General features: G+C 41.6%; 2 protein-coding genes across 2 annotated transcripts in view; both read right to left on the bottom strand.

Moving 5' to 3' along the window:
• Window positions 1-9,973, bottom strand: part of LOC139367903 (calcineurin subunit B type 1-like) — a 37,025-nt gene extending 27,052 nt beyond the window's left edge. The window contains exon 1 of the mRNA XM_071106279.1: window positions 9,779-9,973. Coding sequence (XP_070962380.1) covers window positions 9,779-9,781 — 3 coding nt within the window. The 5' untranslated portion in view covers window positions 9,782-9,973. The remainder of the gene's footprint in view (window positions 1-9,778) is intronic.
• A 3,617-nt stretch (window positions 9,974-13,590) lies between these two features.
• LOC139367418 (CB1 cannabinoid receptor-interacting protein 1-like) lies at window positions 13,591-23,143 on the bottom strand. Its single transcript, XM_071105624.1, has 3 exons — window positions 22,904-23,143; window positions 20,781-20,925; window positions 13,591-14,213 (listed from the first exon to the last, which is right to left on the bottom strand). Exons 1-3 carry the CDS (start codon window positions 23,074-23,076, stop codon window positions 14,049-14,051), a joined length of 483 nt encoding a protein of 160 aa, XP_070961725.1. The 5' UTR covers window positions 23,077-23,143; the 3' UTR covers window positions 13,591-14,048.
• Between the last annotated feature and the right edge of the window lie 971 nt (window positions 23,144-24,114).

Genomic DNA, 24,114 nt, shown 5'->3' with positions numbered 1-24,114 from the left:
ATCACAAAACCCACTGATATTGCCAACTACTTCAATGATTTTTTCATTGGCAAGATTAGCTAACTTAGGCATGACATGAAAACAACAAAATCCGAACCTTCAAGACAAGCATTGTAATTTATATTCAGTAAAGTGCATGTGAACGAGGTGAAAAACAATTTGTGCTGTCTATCAACAATGACAAGCCACTTGTTACGTATACACCGGGAGTCAGGAAGCAGGTGCAGAAGGTGAGTTTAAGAATGAATAAATGCAGATAAACAAAACATAAGACGTGTGCAGAATGTGCATTAAAACAATACTACCTAATGACTAATGGCTACTGAGGGCTAAATAAAGGGGGAGTAATCAAGGAAATAATGATGTCCAGGTGTACGTAGTGATGGTGAACAGGTGTACGTAGTGATGGTGAACAGGTGTGCGTAATGATGGTGAACAGGTGTGCGTAATGCTGGTGAACAGGTGTGTGTAATGATGGTGAACAGGTGTAAGTAGTGATGGTGAACAGGTGTGCGTAATGATGGTGAACAGGTGTGCGTAATGATGGTGAACAGGTGTACGTAGTGATGGTGAACAGGTGTGTGTAATGATGGTGAACAGGTGTACGTAGTGATGGTGAACAGGTGTGTGTAATGATGGTGAACAGGTGTGCGTAATGATGGTGAACAGGTGTGCGTAATGCTGGTGAACATGTGTGTGTAATGATGGTGAACAGGTGTACGTAATGATGGGGAACAGGTGTGCGTAATGGTGGTGAACAGGTGTGCGTAATGATGGTGAACGGGTGTACGTAATGACGTTTGACAGGGCCGGTGGTTAGTAGACCAGCGACGTCGAGCACCGGAGGGAAGGAGGAGGAGTAGGCATGACACCACTCCTATTAGCCACCTCTTCAAACTAAGCCTACAGGGAAAGTGTGTGCCCTCAGGCCTGGAGGGAAGCAAAAGTAATTCCACTACCTAAGAACAGCAAAGCACCCTTTACTGGCTCAAACAGCCAACCAATCAGCCTGTTACCAACATTTTTGGACAAAATTGTGTTTGTCCAGATACAATGCTATTTCACGATAAACAAATTAAAAAACAGACTTTCAGCACGCTTATAGTGAAGGGTATTCAACATGTACTGTGCTTTACACAAATTACTGATGATTGGCTGAGAGAAGATTGTAAGAGTACTGTTTTGTTAGAATTCAGTGCAACTTTTGACATTAACAATCAAAATCTGCTGCTGGACAAACATTTGTGTAATGGCTTTACAGCTCATGTTATATTGTGGAATGAGAGTTACCTGTCTTAACAGAACACAGAGGGTGTTCTTTAATGGAAGCATCTCCAACATAATCCAGGTAGAGTCAGGCATTCCCCAGGGCAGCTATCTAGGCCCCTTTCTTCTTTAAAATCTTAACTAAATGTCATGCCACTGACACTGACTAAAGCCTGTGTGTCTATGTATGCTGATGACTCAACACGATACACATCAGCTACCACAGCAATTGAAATCACTGCAAACCCTTAACAAAGAGTTGCAGTCAGTTTCAGAATGGTGTCAAGAAATAAGCTAGTCCTAAATATTTAAAAAACTAAAACCACTGTGTTTGGGACAAATTGTTAACTAAACCCTAAACCTCAACTAAATCTTGTAATGAATGATGTGGCAATTGAGCAAGTTGAGGAGACTAAACTACTTGGAGTAACCCTGGATTGTAAACTGTCATGGTCAAACATACAGATGCAATGGTAGCTAAGATAGGGAGAGGTCTGGCCGTAATAAAGTGCTGCTCTGTTTTCTTGACACTGCTATCAACAAAACAAGCCCTACAGGCCCTAGTTTTGTCGTACCTGGACTACTGTCCAGTCATATGGTCAAGTGCCACAAAGAGGGACATAGGCTAATTACAATTGGCCCAGAACAGAGCAGCACAGTTTACCCTTCAATGTACACAGAGAGCTAACATTAATAATATGCATGTCAATCTCTCCTGGCTCAAAGTAGAGGAGAGATTGACTTCATCACTACTGTTGACATGTTGAAAGCTGTCTGTCTAAACTACTGGCACACAGCTCAGACACTCATGAATAACCCACAAGACATGTCACCAGAGGTCTCTTCACAGTCCCCAAGGCCAGAACAGACTACGGGAAACACATAGTGCTACATAGGGCCTTGACAACATGGAACTCCACTCCACATGATGTAACTCAGTCAAGCAGTACAATCAGATTTAAAGAAAAATATAAAACTAGACCTTATGTAACAGCGTGGACTGTGGAGACACACACACACTTTACACACAGGTACCTATGGATTATGTATTGTAGATGTAGTGTGTAATAATGTGTTGTGAAGTGTAATGTTTTCACTGTTTTAAGTGTATGTAAATTGACTGCACACACACACACACACACACACACACTTTACACATACACACACTTTACACACACACGCACACACACACACTGTGTTCCCTCCAGTCCAGACGTGCTAAGGTATTTTAAGCAGCGAAGAGCAAGGGGATAGATGGGATTAGAATTTAACTTTCCACAACGCTAACTTGGCTACTTCCCTGGTGTTACATACATACTAGAGGTCGACCGATTATGATTTTTCAACGCCGATACAGATACCGATTATTGGAGGACCAAAAAAAGTCGATACCGATTAATCAAACAATTTTTTTATTTATTTGTAATAATGACAATTACAACAATACTGAATGAACACTTATTTGAACTTAATATGATACATCAATAAAATCAATTTAGCCTCAAATAAATAATGAAACATGTTCAATTTGGTTTAAATAATGCAAAAACAGTGTTGGAGAAGAAAGTAAAAGTGCAATATGTGCCATGTAAGAAAGCTAACGTTTAAGTTCCTTGCTCAGAACATGAGAACATATGAAAGCTTTGACTATTGGATGTTCTTATAGGCACTTTAGTATTGCCAGTGTAACAGTATAGCTTCCGTCCCTCTCCTACCTCCTACCTGGGCTCGAACCAGGAACAAATCGACAACAGCCACCCTCGAAGCAGCGTTACCCATGCAGAGCAAGGGGAACAACTACTCCAAGTCTCAGAGCAAGTGACGTTTGAAACGCTATTAGCGCACACCCTGCTAACTAGCTAGCCATTTCTCATCGGTTACACCAGCCTCATCTCGGGAGTTGATAGGCTTGAAGTCATAAACAGCGCAATGCTTGAAGCCTTGTGAAGAGCTGCTGGCAAAACGCACGAAAGTGCTGTTTGAATGAATGCTTACGAGCCTGCTGGTGCCTACCATCGCTCAGTCAGACTGCTCTATCAAATCATAGACTTAATAACATAATAACACACAGAAATACGAGCCTTAGGTCATTAAAATGGTCGAATCCGGAAACGATCATTTCGAAAACAAAACGTTTATTCTTTCAGTGAAATAAGGAACCGTTCCGTATTTTATCTAACGGGTGGCATCCCTAAGTCTAAATATTCCTGTTACATTGTACAACCTTCAATGTTATAATTATGTACAAATCTGGAAAATTAATGACGGCCTTTGTTAGGAATAAATGGACTTCACACAGTTCGCAACGAGCCAGGCGACCCAAACTGCTGCATATACCCTGACAGCTCGCACGGAACGCAAGAGAAGTGACACAATTTCCCAAGTTATAAGAAATTCATGTTAGCAGGCAATATTAACTAAATATGCAAGTTTAAAAATATATACTTGTGTATTGATTTTAAAGAAAGGCATTGATGTTTATGGTTAGGTACATTGGTGCAACGACAGTGCTTTTTTCGCAAATGCGCTTGTTAGGCACCGCATCCATTATATGCAACGCAGGACACGCTAGATAAACTAGTAATATCATCAACCATGTGTAGTTAACTAGTGATTATGTTAAGATTGATTATTTTTTATAAGATAAGTTAAATGCTAGCTAACAACTTACCTTGGCTTCTTGCAGCCCTCGCGTAACAGGTAGTCAGCCTGCCACGCAGGCTCCTCGTGGAGTGCAATGTAAGGCAGGTGGTTAGAGCGTTGGACTAGTAACTGGAAGATTGCAAAAACAAATCCCCGAGCTGACAAGGTAAAAATCTGTTGTTCTGCCCCTGAACAAGGCAGTTAACCCACCGTTCCTAGGCCGTCCTTGAAAATAAGAATGTGTTCTTAACTGACTTGCCTAGTTAAATAAAAGGTGTAAATTAAAATAAATAAATAAATAATTCAATAAAGTAAAATCAAAATTGGAAAATCGGTGTCCAAAAATACCGATTAACGATTGTTATGAAAACTTGAAATCGTCCCTAATTAATTGGCCGACCTCTAATACATACATACATACATACATTACACTTTGTCATAGGGACAGCATCAATCCCATTCGAAAGACGTGGCAACGCATGCAACTAGGCCTGTTTTCAAAATAAAGGTTTACATCTGTTAATGAAAGAGAGCTGTTTTTTAGGATGTATAGAATTATGTGGAATACTAGTTTAGCCAGAGGAGGTAAGGTCAGTCTCATTCCAAGACGTGGCAACACATGATGTAACTATTTTCTAAATAAAGGTCTGTTTATAAAAATGCTCTGGGCGTATGTAGCCCACACTGGTCAAATAAATGCAGGTTGAGTGAGGTAAGGATTTAGGCCTACAGGAAAGGAGATTGGGAGTGTTTAGGATTATAGAGTTACTAAGTTTAGGCCTCAGGTCAACTGTCTAGCGTTTGGTTGCTTCAGAAGTAACACATCTTCTGTGTCAGAAATAATGCGGCTGGTTGTGTCAGAAATAACACGGCTGGTTGTGTCAGAAATAACGAGGCTGGTTGTGTCAGAAATAACGAGGCTGGTTGTGTCAGAAATAACACGGCTGGTTGTGTCAGAAATAACACGGCTGGTTGTGTCAGAAATAACACGGCTGGTTGTGTCAGAAATAACACGGCTGGTTGTGTCAGAAATAACACGGCTGGTTGTGTACGAAATAACGAGGCTGGTTGTGTCAGAAGTAACACCTCTTCTGTGTCAGAATTTTTAAAATTACCTTTATTTAACTAGGCAAGTCAGTTAAGAACAAATTCTTATTTTCAATGACGGCCTAGGAACAGTGGTTTAACTGCCTTGTTCAGGGGCAGAACGACAGATTTGTACCTTGTCAGCTCGGGGATTCAATCTAGCAACCTTTCAGTTACTAGTCCAACACTCTGACCACTAGGCTACGCAGTTGGTTGTGTCAGAAATAACATGGCTGGTTGTTTTGTTTTTCCTCTCATCAATAAACAAGTTGTGTTAATTAAGCTCATATCTTAATATGCCGCTTAAAATGTAAATTAAGCCTCTCAGAGGGTAGAGTTATGGAGAGGGGGACAGAGAAAGAGGCAGCTGGAGAGAGAGCGAGAGAGGGATTGATAGAGCGAGAGAGCGATCGAGACAGAGAAAGAGAGAGAGCCACCGACTGTGTTTTCTCATCAATAATGTATGTTTCATTCAGAATCAATTAGCACACAGCACAAAACACACATTTTTTTCATGATTAACAATCTGGCAACACTGTTGGTTCAGCTGATGGATCTCTACAGTAAACAACGCCTAGCTAATTAGAAGAGATACCTATCTGGATAAAGGGAACCCCTAGGGAGAGGATGTGTGTCTGGTCTAACTCTCCTTGTTATTTCTATTCCGGTCCAAACAAGCAGGAGTCGTGTCGTCCAAATCACAATCAGGCCTTCAAAACGAACGCCAAAATAATCTCCCGTTTTGACCGTATCTCATAATAGTATTGTATATTACACATGCCAATTATAAGATAATATTGTAAGTAGATGCAGGGCCAACTTCCATATATAATTGGCACCATTAACACTCACCATCTGGCCTGACACCAGACATGACATACATCAAAGGTCTGTGCAGTACACACGGGAAATGTATTTACACAGATGATATGTTAGACTAACTAATGCAGAGAGCATGTATATTGATTAGACTGACTTTTCAAGCACTTCTTTGGGCGGGTTGGAGGTTGAAACTAAGTCTGCGATTACACAGGCAGCCCAATTCTGATATTATGTCCAAATATTGGCAAAAAAAAAAAACTGATCTGTTTGGTAAAAAGACCAGTTAGTTGAAGATGATCAGAGTTGGGCTGCCTGTCGGCCGTGGGTTCGATTCCCGCCGGGGTCGCCACACTAAAATGTATGCATGGACTACCGTTGGATCAAAGCGTTTTGGTGAGACTATTTTGGTTTAAGCGTCTGCTAAATAGCACCATTCTTTCTTTACTATAATGACTCATTTGATTACAACTAACCTGCTTGATTTGTTTTAACAGAATAGTTACCATTTGCCATCTTTGAGGCTATTATTTTGGCCCTCTTGTCTCAATGAACTGTCTGTAGCAGCACCAGTCAGAACATGATTCCTGGCTGCTACCACATGAATGGAAGAGAGCTAGAGAAACACTATGTGGACGGATTACGTGCTAATCTGAAAATAATAATCTAAATATCAGCAGGCTAAATACTCTCACTAGCTAATCCTCTCGTGTGTGTGTGTGTGTGTGTGTGTATGTGTGTGTGTGGGTGGGTGTTTAGGGCAGGGTGTCAAACTATACTCCTGAAGAAAGGTTGTAAACCAGCTGACTTTCCTCCTTCCATTGGATGCTTCTGTCAGAGTTGGTGGATGGTGTGGATTTGGTAGGGTTTGGGTGGGTGGTCAAGAGGGAATTGGTATGTATTAAGAATAAACTGCCTGAGTGTAAAGTCCAAGTCTGAGGCACAGAGGTGAGAAAGCCTACACGAGGCACCGTGACTGTAAAAGCTAGCTCTATATGGTATATACTGGCTTATGTTTGGCCAGACTGTGAAAAAGTTGAGATGCAGGATTGATTGATTGATTGGTTGCCCGTTGGACTGTTTGAAACCTTTTAGGCAGGAGGTCTTCAAAGCTCATTGAAAAAAAAAAATCACATTTCCAAGAACGGGTGGTGTATACACCTTTCATTGGGCTACCTGGACTCAAGAGATCTGCGTTTACACCCGGAAGCTCAATTCTGATCTTTTGCCCAATTAGTGGCTAAAGATCTGATCTGATTGGTCAAAATATCAATTAAAGTGACTGAAGAGCTGATCTGATGGACCAATTAAGTGGCAAAATGTCAGAATTAGGCTGCCCGTGTAAATGCAACCTTAGCTCCTTGTTCTAGAACCCATTCAATGCACAGTTATCATACTATAGCCAAGATTTGTCCAGAGGTGCATGTTTCATTAGCTCACCTGGACTCATGAGATCATATAGGCCTGTTCACAATTGTATTAGCTCCTTGCGCTAAGAAGCAATGCAACAGTTATGCTAATAAATCCTGTGTGAGTGGGCAGACATGCACTGACAGGCACCACACAGGGAGCGTCTCCAGGCAGCCAGGCAGGATGAATCATGACTTGTGCTGGTAATTAGCCACGTCTTTTATCTCTTAGTTTAGTGCTACCCGGCTAGCGCTCAGTCGATATGTATGTATGTGGGTGGTGCTCGATTGCTAGGCAGCATACGGTCCCTGTATCAGGTCATTCATGCTTAAGCAAGTGCCGCCGTCCTCCTTGCACCCCACCTCAGTCACTCACAACCCAAAGTAGCCTAGCCGTGTAGCCTCCATCGATGGGGTAGCCTGTTGGCTAGCCTAAAATGATCTACACTATATATACAAAAGTATGAGGACACCCTTCCAAATTAGTGGATTCGGCTATTTCAGCCACGCCCGTTGCTGACAGGTGTATAAAATTGAGCACACAGCCATGCAATCTCCATAGACAAACTTTGGCCACAGAATGGGCTTACTGAAGAGCTCAGTGACTTTCAATGTGGCAACAAGTCAGTTCATCAAACTCTGCCCTACTAGAGCTGCCCCGGTCAACTGTAAGGGCTGTTATTGTGAAGTGGAAACATCTAGGAGCAACAACGGCTCAGCCGCGAAGTGGTAGGCCACACATGCTCACAGAATGGGACCACTGAGTACTGAAGCGCGTAGAGCGTAAAAATCACCTGTCCTCGGTTGCAACACTCACTACCGAGTTCCAAACTGACCCTGGAAGCAACGTCAGCATAAGAACTGTTCGTCTGGAGCATCATGAAATGGGTTTCCATGGCCGAGCAGCCGCACACAAGTCTAAGATCACCATGCGCAATGCTAAGCGTCGGCTGGAGTGGCGTAAAGATCACCGCCATTGGACTCTGGAGCAGTGGAAAGGCGTTCTCTGGAGTGATGAATCACGCTTCACCATCTGGCAGTCCAACGGACAAATCTGGGTTTGACGGATGCTAGGAGAACGCTACCTGCCCCAATGCATAGTGCCAACTGTAAAGTTTTATGGAGGAGGAATAATGGTCTGGGGCTGTTTTTCATGGTTTGGGCCCCTTTGTTCCAGTGAAGGGAAATCTTAATGTTACAGCATACAATGACATTCTAGATGATTCTGTGTTTCCAACTCTGTGGCAACAGTTTGAGGAAAGCCCTTTCCTGTTTCAGCTTGACAATGTCACCGTGCACAAAGCGAGGTCCATACAGAAAGGGTTTGTTGAGATCTGTGTGGAAGAACTTGACTGGCCTGCACAGAGCCCTGACCTCAACCCCATCAAACACCTTTGGGATGAATTTGAACAGAGACTGCGAGCCAGACCTTATCGCCCAACATCAGTGCCCGACCTCACTAATGCTCGAGGCTGAATGGAAGCAAGTCCCCTCAGCAATGTTCCAACATCTAGTGGAAAGCCTTTACCAGAAGAGTGGAGACTGTTATAGCAGCAAAGGGGGGGACCAACAACATATTAATGCCCATGGTTTTGGAATGAGATGTTGGACGAGCAGGTGTCCATGTTGTGCTGCTGCCATGTTGTTGTCATGTTGTGTTGCTACCGTGCTGTGTTGTCGTGTGTTACTGCCATGCTATGCTGTTGTTTTAGGTCTCTCCTTTTGTCGTGTTGTCTCTCTTGTCAAGATGTGTCTTTCGTCCTATATTTTTATTTTTCATCCCAGCCCCCGTTCCCGCAGGCCTTTTTTCCTTTTGAAAGGCCGTCATTGTAAATAAGAATGTGTTTCTTAGTTAAATAAAGATTAAATAAAGTTGCTAGAGATCGAGAGCGCGACAGTAGCTGCCTTGTAATCTTGATCAGAACTAAGTCACACTGTAGCGAGACGAAATGAAAGGGGGTTATTGAGTGTTGCAACACCAAGGCTACATGCTTCGGTCTTTTCTCATCCCCCCTCCTTGATTTGTTTATGTCTAGTCCTGCCTGCTAAATGCAACGTACACACCATGTAATCTTATTTATAAAGCAGATTACAGCAAATTAGGGTAGGCTACAGATCGGTCAAGATAGCCACTCACTCACGGTCAGGGGAAACAACATGAAAGCAGAACATGTAAATCTCCTAGTGTCGCACAATATGGTTTTTCCCCCAACATGTTATGATAGAGAGTGTTGACTTGTATCTACTTTAGGATAACAACATATCGCAGGATTTACAGCGTAGACAGGGTTAGGACTGGGAAGGGCATATCTCGGCCATTGCACTGCCCAATAAACAGAGGCGAAATTGGCACGGAAAGCGTTTCCTCTTCCCTTGCGAGGGAGGGCGGTATGGTTTCGTCTCACTCTGCGACACATATAACACGGTAATAACACAACAAACTGTCAAAAAACCGTAGACTATAGTCCCTCTACCTGCAGACATTTGACCATATTTACTGTGGCGTTTCTCTGTCGTTTGGTGGGTAACAATAAGAGTCGCGGCCGTTTGCTTACCATTTTGCCGGTTGGATGATGAAATAGGTTGACCCGGAGATGTGAACGAAAAGAAAAAAAACGATATAAACTGGGGGTCTCGCTATTACAAAACACGGCGCTCGTGATATTCAGGTTGTTTACTTTTTTAACCAGATCCTCTTTTACAGTTGGTTTCACCGCAGTGGCACAGGGAAACCCGCAGGGCGGGTCAGTAACGAGGAGGAGGAGGGACAAGGTAGGTGTGGAGGGGGGTGAGAGGAGCCAGCATGCAGCCTGCATTTCTAAATAAAAGTCCATATGTTTTAAAGGGAAAGTTCAACATTACTTATTTGTTTCCTTACTTTAGAGCAGTATATGGACAAGGAAAGACTGCAATTCATGCTTTGGGTCTAGCCACTGCCAGTCTTCCAATGTAGCCTACCCCAAATAGAAAAAGAGAGTGGGTTCTGCCAATGTTCAAGGGCACATCCCTTCAGTGCTATGTGAAACAGATCACTTTTATTTTGAAGATCTCAGCACATCCTCAACGCCATGTTGTGGATTAATGTTGCGTTCATAACACGTGGGAAACTCGTAAACTCGTAAAATACTTGATTTACAGTACATCCGGGGAACTCAGGTCTATTTTTTTCTCATCCAATGTCTGTTTGCACAAGTGCACCACTCAGTGGTGGAAACTGTGCAGTGCATGCAGGAATATCCCCATTGTCCAGACCTACTGTTGGGCTACCGCTATGTTTTGACAGGAGCCATAAGGGCCCTGTGGAGGTCGTGTCCAGTCCCCCCCCATCCCTTTCGTTAGGGACAGGGGGTCCTATGGGCTTTATCATCCAGCATTGACCCCTAAAGTTCTCACATATCCTCGTGAGTGGCACAGTGATCTAAGGCACTGCATCTCAGTGCAAGAGGCATCACTACAGTCCCTGGTTCGAATCCAGGCTGTATCACATCCGGCTGTAATTGGGAGGCCACGGTAGGCCGTCATTGTATTGGGGTGGTAGGGTAGACTAGTGGTTAGAGCGTTGGACTAGGAACCGGAAGGTTGCAAGTTCAAACCCCCGAGCTGTTCCTAGGCCGTCATTGAAAATAAGAATTTGTTCTTAACTGACTTGCCTGGTTAAATAAAGATAAATATGTTCTTACTTGACTTGCCTAGTTAAATAGATGTTAAAAATACAAATCCTGCCTAATCTCCCATAGCCAACAGTAAAGCTGATGTAAAGTGTCTAACATAACACACTGTGTATAATATCAGCCATTTAACCCCAAAAAACATACAGTCACGCAGTTTGTAAATGTATTTAACCAGGCAAGTAAGAAAAATAAGAACAAATTATTATTTACAATGACGGCCTACGGATTAACTGCCTTATTCAGGGGCAGAAAGACAGATTTTTATCTCGTCAGCTCGGGGATTTGATCTAACAACCTTTCGGTTACTGGCCCAACGCGCTAACCACCAGGCTTCCTGCCGTCCCTACACTCTAACCACTAGGCTACCTGCCGTCCCTACACTCTAACCACTAGGCTACCTGCCGTCCCTACGCTCTAACCACTAGGCTACCTGCCGTCCCTACGCTCTAACCACTAGGCTACCTGCCGTCCCTACACTCTAACCACTAGGCTACCTGCCGTCCCTACGCTCTAACCACTAGGCTACCTGCCGTCCCTACACTCTAACCACTAGGCTACCTGCCGCCCCTACACTCTAACCACTAGGCTACCTGCCGCCCTTACACTCTAACCACTAGGCTACCTGCCGCCCCTACACTCTAACCACTAGGTTACCTGCCGTCCCTACACTCTAACCACTAGGCTACCTACCGTCAATACACTCTAACCACTAGGCTACCTGCCGTCCCTACACTCTAACCACTAGGCTACCTGCCGTCCTTACACTCTAACCACTAGGCTACCTGCCGCCCCTACACTCTAACCACTAGGCTACCTGCCGCCCCTACACTCTAACCACTAGGCTACCTGCCGCCCCTACACTCTAACCACTAGCCTGCCGCATGTATTCTTTGTATGGGTGGTCCCAGCAGTGTTGCAAGCCACAGAGGACCACAACATTATTAATCAACCTACTTAAAGAGTGCATTTTCATGCAAGATTCATCACAGCAGAATGTTTTCATGCCTCATTTCCAAGGCATGCAAGTCCCCGACGTCATACCAGAATGCTACGGATGGATACATAGCACGCTTCTTTCATGTTTTCTTAGACTGTAAAACCTAAGAAGATTTTGTTTAAATTTTTTAAATAAAAAATAAGATGCAACTGACCCAAAACCACAATTAACTGGGTTGAACTTTACTATATTCTAGGGTATAGAAATGTCCAGGTATTAAGAAATTACATGGAAAAGTAGTAATTACATAGTAATAACCTAAGACTTACTTGTTGTTTCCTAGCATTCAAATTACAAAAAAAAAAACACACACAAATGTCTTCCCAAATATATTTACTATATTTACAAATACCTCCACAAAATGTTAAAACAACCATGAATAAGATTAACAACATATCCACAATCTAATAAAGATGTCGTAACATTGCACAGTGCTCTGATAATTAAACAACATTTTGTTGCATTTTCACTACATATCTCATAGTAAGTTATATTGTTTAAAAAAATATATATATGCAGAACAACAAAATAAATTCAACATTGCAACAATTTCAAAGATTTTACTGAGTTACAGTTTGGCCCAAATTTATCTCACACTTTACATTTACGTTGCGTATATATTGTTGTTCAGTATTGATAGTGTTTTCCCAACTAATATAATAAAACTTTTAATTTGACAAAAATAAAGAGAGATATAAGATACACAAGTGCTGGCTAACAACTTGTTACAGAAATATGATATTCTGAGGATCGATTTTTGATTAGTCAAAATCAGCCCAATTCAAAAATAAGTTAATTTTAATGATTTAATTAGTGAAAATATTTAGTAAAATCTTCTAAATGTAAACACTCACTTCTACAGATGTCCTATACTACTTGTACTCTGTCAACACATGGGAAAACGACACATGGGACAACATTTTAATTGAACAAAAAAAGCTAAAACAATTTTTAAATAAATAAATAAAAACACAGACTGCTCATTACAGTACTATAACACACGCAACATCTGCACATACAGTGTACATATTAACACACTGCCTTCATGCATACGCATAGATACACACACACACACACACACACACACACACACACACACACACACACACACACACACACACACTCACACACTGCCTTCATACATATAAATAGATATCACACACACACACACACACACACACACACACACACTGCCTTCATACATATAAATAGATCACACACACACTCACACACTGCCTTCATACATATAAATAGATATCACACACACACACACACACACACACACACACACACACACACACACACACACACACACACACACACACACACACACACACACACACACACACACACACACACACACACACACACACACACACACACACACACACACACACTGCCTTCATACATATAAATAGATCACACACACACTCACACACTGCCTTCATACATATAAATAGATATCACACACACACACACACACACACACACACACACACACTGCCTTCATACATATAAATAGATATCACACACACACACACACACACACACACACGCACACACACACACACACACTGCCTTCATACATATAAATAGATCACACACACACTCACACACTGCCTTCATACATATAAATAGATATCACACACACACACACACACACACACACTGCCTTCATACATATAAATAGATAACACACACACAAGCCCTCCATGGAACAGAATACACCTGAGGGTGAACATTATGCCACAACAGACTCTGAGGAAAAGATGTTTGGGTTGACAGTTTCACGAGTAGTCAACAAATGATCCACTTTGAGGGGTTTACAGGCTGGCTACAGCTGAAACACACAGCAGCTGATTGTCATCCATCTCTCATTTCAGTGACATCAGGGTCGTGTTCATTAGGGCACACCGTAGCAAAACATTTTGCAACGGAAAACTGTAACAGGTATTTTTGGTTAATTTCGGGTGAGGCGTTTTCCTTTCTGTTTTCCATGAGTTTGCCTACAACTCCAGTACCTGCGGAAAGCACCTGGATGTGCGTATGTTCTTCAGCTTTTGTAATTTCAGGTAGTACCGCCCAGTTTCACTACGTTAACTTCCGTTTTGGTGCCTAATGAACACAACCCTGATGCTGTCTGTGTTGGTTGGTCCATCAGACGAACAGCTCCTTGTTGACCCACATCAGGCTGCGCGTCTCGTTGGGCTTGCACTCGTACTCGATGCTGTTGAAACTGTTGCCCCCCTGGCAGTGGTCCCTCTTCTTGTAGTTGTAGTACTTTACCTGCCACACCACTTCAAAAGAGCCCACCTCTGGGAACTGAGAGGGGAAATATTTAGGTCTGTCAGAGTGAATCAGTTAACTCAAGTTAACGTTTTGTCATTTTAAGTGCACACATTTGTTTTTCTTTGCGATTGTCTGAAAGAGCTCAAAATACACTGAAAACATCCCAAAATACATCATCTATACAGCTATACAAAAATATAAAAAATGCGATGTCAAAACAAGTTGACATTGAGGTTAAAGAAGGTGTGACAGCCCTAAAAACACAATACATTTACATGTTAGTCATTTAGTACATTCATCTTAAGGTAACTAGGTGAGAGAACCACTTGTCACAGTCACAGTTAGTACATTTCTACTCAATAAAGTAGCTAGCTATAAGCAAAGTCATGTCTAGTAAGAAAAGACAAATAATAATAATAATAATAATAAACAGACACTGCTTCAGAGCTTTCCTCATAATTTGCATCATGAACAGTTGACGCCTGATAATGAATATCCTACATGTGTAATGGGCTATCGGGATTGTTGTGAATGTGTTCGTATGGATCATGCATAGCCTGGTTTCCAGATCTGTTTGTGCTGTCTTGCCCCAACACCTATGGTCATGGCATGACGACGCACATAGGAGTTGGCTATACCACACAAACAGATCTGGGACCAGGCTATATGATACAGAAATTAAACAGATCTGGGACCAGGCTATATGATACAGATATTAAACAGATCTGGGACCAGGCTATATGATACAGATCTGGGACCAGGCTATATGATACAGACATTAAACAGATCTAGGACCAGGCTATATGATACAGATATCAAACAGATCTGGGACCAGGCTATATGATGTAGATATCAAACAGATCTGGATCCAGGCTATATGATACAGACATTAAACAGATCTGGGACCAGGCTATGTGATACAGATCTGGGACCAGGCTATATGATACAGGTCTGGGACCAGGCTATATGATACAGGTCTGGGACCAGGCTATATGATACAGGTCTGGGACCAGGCTATATGATACAGATATCAAACAGATCTGGGACCAGGCCATATGATACAGACATTAAACAGATCTGGGACCAGGCTATATGATACAGATATCAAACAGATCTGGGACCAGGCTATATGATACAGAACTGGGACCAGGCTATATGATGTAGATATACAGAAATGAAGTCTCAAATAGCCACCTGCCCCTTTTAATAGGCGGGCAACGGCCCACATTTCAGCAAATCAACGCCGGGTTTCAAATGAACGCAGGGTCTAAATGAATTGTTTACGGGGTCAGCATTAATTATCATGAATTGTTTTGCCAGGTTTAATTTGTAACGTTAAATCATACAGTAATGACTCTAAAAAACGATGTCAATCATCCATTTTTATCACCAGTTAGAAACTGCTAGCCATTGGCTGTTAAGAATGCTGGCAAGCAAAAAAAACTGTCAACAACTTCGGGAGTACAGACCCCAACCAATCGTCCGATCGCCCTCTACTAACAAATGTAATAACAGTCAAAGAGGATAACTATTTTTTTTACTAGAGGCATATTTTTTAATAATTTTTGTAATGTTTTATGTAGGTCGTTTTTAATTTTATTTTTTTACAATAAACAAAAACATACATAAACAATGGACAACTTGTCATGGAAATAATTACATTTCCTATTACCATGTCAATTACGGTTTCTATGCATTTAGATTTCCACGTGGGCCAATTTATCGGTGGAATCTGAAAAGCTAAATTACCCATTGTTCCTCTTTAGTGCATTTAACAATATATCGCAAGTAAAAGCCTTGGGTGGCGAGTTGACACAATTCCAAATCTGTAAGGTTAAAACCACCCTCAGATTTAGAGACATATTTCCAATTTATTCTATGAATTGTATTTGCCCATATGAAGTCTGTTATGGCCGAATATACTTTTTTAAAGAATTTCTTCGCTGAGGTAATTGGTATTACCGAAAATAAATGGGCCATGCCATTCTAAATGGGAGCCATGCCATTCTAAAGAGGTTTATTCTACCTGTAAGATTTATGGGGAGATTGTTCCATTTAATTAGGTCTGCTTTCATATTGTTGAGTAATGGGATAAAGTCATCTTTATATATTTGTTTGTTGTCACTTATTAAGCATCCTAAGTATTTAATATTTGTTGTGGTCCACTTAAAGGATTGCTGTGGATCATGAGTTATTCTTTTTCCCATTGCCATTGTTTTGTTTTTTCCCACGTTCATTTTATATCCTGCGATTGTAGAGTATTCCGAAAATATTTTTAATAAGGTGGACATTGCCTTTTCAATATTAGTTTATTATATCAGGATATCGTCTGCAAATACGTTTATTTTATATTCGTGTTTACCAATACTGATACAGTGCCTTGCGAAAGTATTCGGCCCCCTTGAACTTTGCGACCTTTTGCCACATTTCAGGCTTCAAACATAAAGATATAAAACTGTATTTTTTTGTGAAGAATCAACAACAAGTGGGACACAATCATGAAGTGGAACAACATTTATTGGATATTTCAAACTTCTTTAACAAATCAAAAACTGAAATTGGGCGTGCAAAATTATTCAGCCCCCTTAAGTTAATACTTTGTAGCGCCACCTTTTGCCTGGGATTACAGCTGTAAGTCGCTTGGGGTATGTCTCTATCAGTTTTGCACATCGAGAGACTGACATTTTTTCCCATTCCTCCTTGCAAAACAGCTCGAGCTCAGTGAGGTTGGATGGAGATCATTTGTGAACAGCAGTTTTCAGTTATTTCCACAGATTCTCGATTGGATTCAGGTCTGGACTTTGACTTGGCCATTCTAACACCTGGATATGTTTATTTTTGAACCATTCCATTGTAGATTTTGCTTTATGTTTTGGATCATTGTCTTGTTGGAAGACAAATCTCTGTCCCAGTCTCCGGTCTTTTGCAGACTCCATCAGGTTTTCTTCCAGAATGGTCCTGTATTTGGCTCCATCCATCTTCCCATCAATTTTAACCATCTTCCCTGTCCCTGCTGAAGAAAAGCAGGCCCAAACTATGATGCTGCCACCACCATGTTTGACAGTGGGGATGGTGTGTTCAGCTGTGTTGCTTTTACGCCAAACATAACGTTTTGCATTGTTGCCAAAAAGTTCAATTTTGGTTTCATCTGACCAGAGCACCTTCTTCCACATGTTTGGTGTGTCTCCCAGTTGGCTTGTGGCAAACTTTAAACAACACTTTTTATGGATATCTTTAAGAAATGGCTTTCTTCTTGCCACTCTTCCATAAAGGCCAGATTTGTGCAATATACGACTGATTGTTGTCTTATGGACAGAGTCTCCCACCTCAGCTGTAGATCTCTGCAGTTCATCCAGAGTGATCATGGGCCTCTTGGCTGCATCTCTGATCAGTCTTCTCCTTGTATGAGCTGAAAGTTTAGAGGGACGGCCAGGTCTTGGTAGATTTGCAGTGGTCTGATACTCCTTCCATTTCAATATTATCGCTTGCACAGTGCTCCTTGGGATGTTTAAAGCTTGGGAAATCTTTTTGTATCCAAATCCGGCTTTAAACTTCTTCACAACAGTATATCGGACCTGCCTGGTGTGTTCCTTGTTCTTCATGATGCTCTCTGCGCTTTTAACGGACCTCTGAGACTATCACAGTGCAGGTGCATTTATACGGAGACTTGATTACACACAGGTGGATTGTATTTATCATCATTAGTCATTTAGGTCAACATTGGATCATTCAGAGATCCTCACTGAACTTCTGGAGAGAGTTTGCTGCACTGAAAGTAAAGGGGCTGAATAATTTTGCACGCCCAATTTTTCAGTTTTTGATTTGTTAAAAAAGTTTGAAATATCCAATAAATGTCGTTCCACTTCATGATTGTGTCCCACTTGTTGTTGATTCTTCACAAAAAAATACAGTTTTATATCTTTATGTTTGAAGCCTGAAATGTGGCAAAAGGTCGCAAAGTTCAAGGGGGCCGAATACTTTCGCAAGGCACTGTACCTGTTACGTTTGGGTCCTGTCTATTTCTTTCTGCTAGTGGTTCAATTGCCAATGCAAACAGGAGGGGGGAGAGATGACATCCTTGTCTCGTGCCCTTTTCTAAAGCTATTTCACTGGATAGTGTATTGTTTGTGTATATTTTTGATTTAGGATATTTATATATTATTTTTATAAAATGTATTATTTCAGCTGGAAAGTTAAATGCTTCCAAAGATAAATAAAAAAGGCCACTCAAGCCGGTCGATAGCCTTTTCAGCATCAGCAGCAATTATTGATAAATCTACCATCTTGTACTTTAGCGTATTGTATTACACTGAAACATGTTTTTGTATGTAAGTGTCTATTTTAAATAAACCTTGTTTGATTATAATGTAACATGACTGGTAAGACTTTTACCATTCTGTTGCTTATGGGTTTTGTTATTTTATTGTCGCAATTGACTAAACCTATGGGTCTGTAAAAAAAAGAGGTAAGTCTTTTGTCATTGGGAATAATAATCTCCAGATGTCCTGGAAAATATTTGTAGAGATTATATTGTTCAGTCTCTTTGGAGGCTCCCTGAATTTCCCTTTTTTTATTGCTATGTCTGACCAATTTGCTAAATGCTTGATTTAGGTCACCAGCTAAAAAAAAAAAATATTGTCTGGGTTTGATCTAATATAGCTTGAATTATATCTAAAAAACAAACAAGGTTTACCCCTGTGGGGGATATACAATGGAGTCAATGTGTTTTTTTATCCCTATTTAAGGAACAATCAAAAAATGTGAACATGTCCTTCTTGGTCCGTGTGCTGGGATATAAGGGGAAAGGGTGTGTTCTTATTTATCAGGACGCCTACACCTCTGCTGTTACTACAGTAGGTGGCAGCAGAGGCCTCTCCAACCCAGTTCCTCTTTAAATATTCTATTTCTCCTTTTTTTGAAGTGTAGCTCTTGCGGGAAAACCACATCTGCTGGCAATCTAATTAAATGTTTATAAACCTGATGCAGACTTATGTCTTATGAGGGCGGTGGACATCCCATGGATAATGGAAGGGTCATGGTATGAATACATAGTTATTGTGTACATTACACATATAAAATATGTGAACATGTAGGCTGAGCAAACATTTAACAGAGAACACACAAAAAACACAAAGCAAATACTTCTTTGTACTGTGAACTATGCCTTTATAGGGCTTGAAGCTCCTCCTCCCTTTATTCTCAGACACATTTACACCCAATTCATACATCGATGGACTTACTCGTCCATTCTCCTTCATTCACATGCAGAACAACATATAACCTATGCATCCACACATCCCATTCTCTCCCGGCCTCCTACACATAAGTCATATTCACCCTCCCGCACACTCCCATTCATATGCACAGACACACCCACACCCATCCATAGAACAGATATTGACATACAGTATCGGGGATGTGCATGAGCCTCCCAGTATAGAGGCATACTAAGACAAACTAAACATTTTGACACAGTGTGTAAATTATAACACATTAGTGCAGGGAATGAAAACATGTATTTTTAAAATGCAGGAAGTGAATGCTGAAATTAAACAATGAACTATGCAAATGAGCAAAAAGCTGGTTTAGCTCTAATAAACGGCTTTTGTGTTCAGTGATTTAAGCAAATAAATGCCCAAGCTAGTCATTGAAGTTTTAAGGTATTTGTAATGGGACTGGTGAACTGCTCTGAATTAACTTGTCTACTAGTTAATAGTTTTGTCTACTTGTTAATTGACCCTTCGCTAAGCCCCACCCCATAATTGTGGGCAACCAATCACAGCGCTCCAATGGATAACAAGCTCACAATTAAATCGCATGAAAGCCAGTGAGGTCTAAAGCAAAAACAGAGTTTTCTTCCAAAAGTAAATGTTTAAATGGCTAAATAATTGAACAGTTTGTTCAATTATTTTCTACTGTACTTGCTAACTGGAGTAGTTGCTAGTGTGATTCCTGAGCCTGTTAGAGAAGTTCTTTAATCCCAAATTATACTTGTGTTACATTGTTTGCAAGCTAAACTGCTTAGCTCTCAGTCTCATTGACCATCAAACGTTGCTAACGCTAGCTAGCTAGCCACTTAATATAATTTGTTTTCTCAAAATGTATTTTAGCTAGCTAAAATGAATACAACTTCCATCTGCTGTTGACATCAGGATACGATTTGAGAGCACTAATTATCTCCAAAGTGGTTATAGCTTTGACTACATGCAGGCATGGTGAATTGAGAGCCATTCAGTGGCTACCTACACTATAAACTTATTTTTTACTAGGTTCCCGTGAAGTAATTGTAATGACAGTCCACCACAACACACCCAATAGTTTCCTTATTAGCAAGGGGTAGTCTGTGTTTCATTTCATTGTGTATTAGAAACACAATTTGAGATCTTTGTGAGGGAATTTCCCCAGTAGTTGAATGAGGAATTGGGCTTTCTGGGAAAATGTTGTTTGAGGTAGCAACAGTAACCAAGGTGGGCGGGGCTTAGCGAAGGGTCAATTGTTTTGTCTACTTGTTCATAAAAATTAAAAAAAATTAAAAGTACTTTATGTCTGTAATCCCAGGAAGACGACACCCGTCGTCATGTCATAATTTGCCTTTATTACCTGCAAGCTGATCTGTACAGCTTGTCTGTCTCCACTCTTGGTGTGAGTCACGCCCTCTGTGTTGTAGACGCCAGTGTAGACTACAGACTGGGGGTCTCTAGACTTCTGCTCCAAGGGGAAGATGACTCCGCCTACACTCATAGTGCTGAGGACAGGACAGGAACCATAACAGTTACATCACACAGACAATACTTTGGTGACCGCTTGACTGGGGCAGGGGTTGGGGGTGGGGTGGGGGGGGTTGATTGGTGATACTGGGGTTGTTTGACATTGTAGCCGACAGCGCAGGAGACTGTCGAATGACTGACCTACAAATCACCTTGCATCATATGTAACTACTCATTATTATTTGTAGATGAATCAGTCAAAGGTACAGATGGATGAAGGGATGTGGATAGAGAGGTGAAAGCTAGATCAGTGTAATTTATCATTCTAGAATAAATGGAATGATAAATTACAAAGACAGGAATGAATAACCAAATACAGAAACACATTTGAGTGCATGTTTATCCTACTACTGTAGAAAATGCACAAAAAACTAGGTAGCCTTCAAACATGCTGGAAGCCTAATGTCACACATGCTGGAGGCCAGGACAACAACCTCTTCCTCAACGTCAGCAAGATAAAGGAGCTGATCCGGGACTACCGGAAACGGATGGCCGAGCACGCCCCCATTCACATCGACGGGGCTATAGTGGAGCGGGTCGAGAGATTCAAGTTCCTAGATGATCCACATCGCTAAGGACCTACTGTATCATGGTCCACTCCAAACACACCAACACAGTTGTGTAGAGGGCAGGAGAACACATATTCCCCCTTCAAGAGGCTGAAAAGATATGGCATGGGCCCTTAGATCCTCAAAAACTACAGCTGAACCATTGAAAGCATCTTGACTGGCCGTATCACCGCTTGGTATGGCAACTGCTTGGCATCTGACCGTAAGGCGCTAAAGAGGGTAGCAAGGAATGCCCTAAAAATGGTCAAACTCAAGCCACCCAAGTCATAGAATGTTCTCTGCTACCGCGTGGCAAGCGGTACCACACGGCAGGTATTTGACCAAAAGGCTCATAAACAGCTTCTTCCTCCAAGCCATAAGACTGCTGAACAGTTAATCAAATGGCCACCTGGACTATTTGCGTATAGCCCACTTTTTGTTGTTGTACTGACTCAATCAATACCCACACACTCACACATACTACACTGACACTCCAACACACACATACTGCCGCTAATCTGTTTATTATCTATCTCGATGGCCGAGTCACTTTCACCCCTACATACATGTACATATTACTTCAATTAACTAAATTACGTCGTACCCCTCCCCCGTCGCACATTGACTCGGTACTGGCACTCATTGTATATTGACTTGTTATTGTTATGTTATTGTGTTACTATTACATACAATTAGTTTAGCCAAATGGTCTTACTTTAACTCTTAATTGTTGGGAAATGGCTCGTAAGTAAAGCATTTCTAGGTGAAGTCTTAACGTTACACGTATTCGGCATGTGACAAATAAAATTAGAATTGAATCGGTAGTGGATTTGACACAATCTGGCAGCGACTTCTGTCTCCCTGCACCTTCCGGACACAAACCTAAACCAAACCCTAACCTTAACCAAACTGCTTAACATTATGCATAACCATTACCTTAAATTAAGTCCAAAAACGTATTCTTGTTCTTATACATTTGTAGTCTATGATATAGGCCTTGCAAATTTAGACTGCAGTTTGAACATCTAACGTTAGTGGGAACTCTAACCGCGCACTCTCTCACACAACTCCAACATCGAATCACAACCTCCTACGGCGTGTGTCTTATCAATGTTCTCAATGACCAATTTAATTAACCTATACATTTAATTAGATTAAAGCAGCGACATAATATCCACGGGTTGTGATCTTTGCCAAGACAATATGCCGAATCATATTATTCACACTATGAAACACTGAGTTAGTATAATAAAAACGGAGCAAAAACATAAACAGGCAGTGATGGACAGTGACAGAATATTGTTTTCCTCAACAGAGAAATTGTCACAATTTAACCTATTGAAGTGGATAGACATTATATTGCCTGATGCGCGAGCGCCTGTAAACATTTCACCCCAACCATACTTACGTTGCCTCTGCAGCCCCAGGTTTGACAACCACTTCAATCTTGTACTTTGACCCCGTTAGCAATTTAATCGTCCTGGTTTGGCCAAATCTCCCACCGTCCGATTTGAAGAACACGGCACTGTTATTCGGTAGCATTTTCAATGAAATTCCGATCTTGACGATTGCGATGGCCATTCTTGTTGAGGTATGCGTTTGTGCTCAAATCCAATCCTACCTGAGTGAACAACAGAGAAGCGCAGATGTGAAACCGCGGCTGCACGCTGAATTCCAACAGAACGATTGATGTAGAATATTGTTGTAACGTGAAAGCACGGGTTTACAATGTCAAAACTCACGGCAGAAGGCAGAGCCTAAAGTAATTTTCACTGCCCTAGCGCGTAATCCCATGTACACACACATAATCCTCCTATACATGCAATCTAACGAGACAAAGATACAAGATTCGTTCTAAACAATAACGCCTTGTAGAGAAAAAAATAAACCTGCATCTGGGAGACCAGAGTGGACTAGACGACAGCCAAGCCTTGGGAGACCAGACTGGACTAGAGGACAGCCAGGCCCTGGGAGACCAGAGTGGACTCGAGGACAGCCAGGCCCTGGAAGACCAGAGTGGACTCGAGGACAGCCAGGCCTTGGGAGACCAGAGTGGACTAGAGGACAGCCAGGCCCTGGGAGACCAGAGTGGACTAGAGGACAGCCAGGCCCTGGGAAACCAGAGTGGACTAGAGGACAACCAGGCCCTGGGAGACCAGAGTGGACTAGAGGACAACCAGGCCCTGGGAGACCAGAGTGGACTAGAGGACAGCCAGAATATATTGCGTTTATCAGTTGTAGCATATGTTACGTTTCTTCATTTGTAGCATACATTACGTTTATAATTTGTAGCATATGTTTATCATTTGTAGCATTATGTGAAGATTTATTTCCATTTATGGTACAGCAGGGTGAGCTGGCATTTTCCCTAACACTTTTGATTCGCTTCATAGTTTGTCAACTCGTGCACAATTAATCTGCGCTTCAGTCTGATCAACTGTACCCTAATGAATACAGCCACAGCTGCAGAGAGCCTAGAGAAGCCTATGCACTCTGGTCCCCTCTGGCCAGGGTAAACGAAGCAGTAACGTCATGTATTTATAGTCCAAGCTATGTATTTATAGCCTAAAATAGGCTTATTTATTTGTGTAAAGATGAAAATGTGAATTTGATCAAATT

Source organism: Oncorhynchus clarkii, chromosome 16 (assembly GCF_045791955.1).
Source record: "Oncorhynchus clarkii lewisi isolate Uvic-CL-2024 chromosome 16, UVic_Ocla_1.0, whole genome shotgun sequence".
Taxonomy (NCBI): Eukaryota; Metazoa; Chordata; class Actinopteri; order Salmoniformes; family Salmonidae; genus Oncorhynchus; species Oncorhynchus clarkii.
The sequence above is the reverse complement of the archived record's forward strand: the minus strand, read 5'-3'. Positions and strand labels throughout refer to the sequence as shown.

Bases quoted from the DNA above. Each gene is read 5' to 3' on its own strand.
- LOC139367418 (XM_071105624.1), bottom strand. From the start codon at position 23,076: ATGGCCATCGCAATCGTCAAGATCGGAATTTCATTGAAAATGCTACCG. The intron at 20,926-22,903 runs GTAAGTATGGTT...TCCTGTCCTCAG, and splicing joins CCTGGGGCTGCAGAGGCAAC to CACTATGAGTGTAGGCGGAG. The intron at 14,214-20,780 runs GTAATAAAGGCA...TTCCCCTCTCAG, and splicing joins CTGTACAGATCAGCTTGCAG to TTCCCAGAGGTGGGCTCTTT.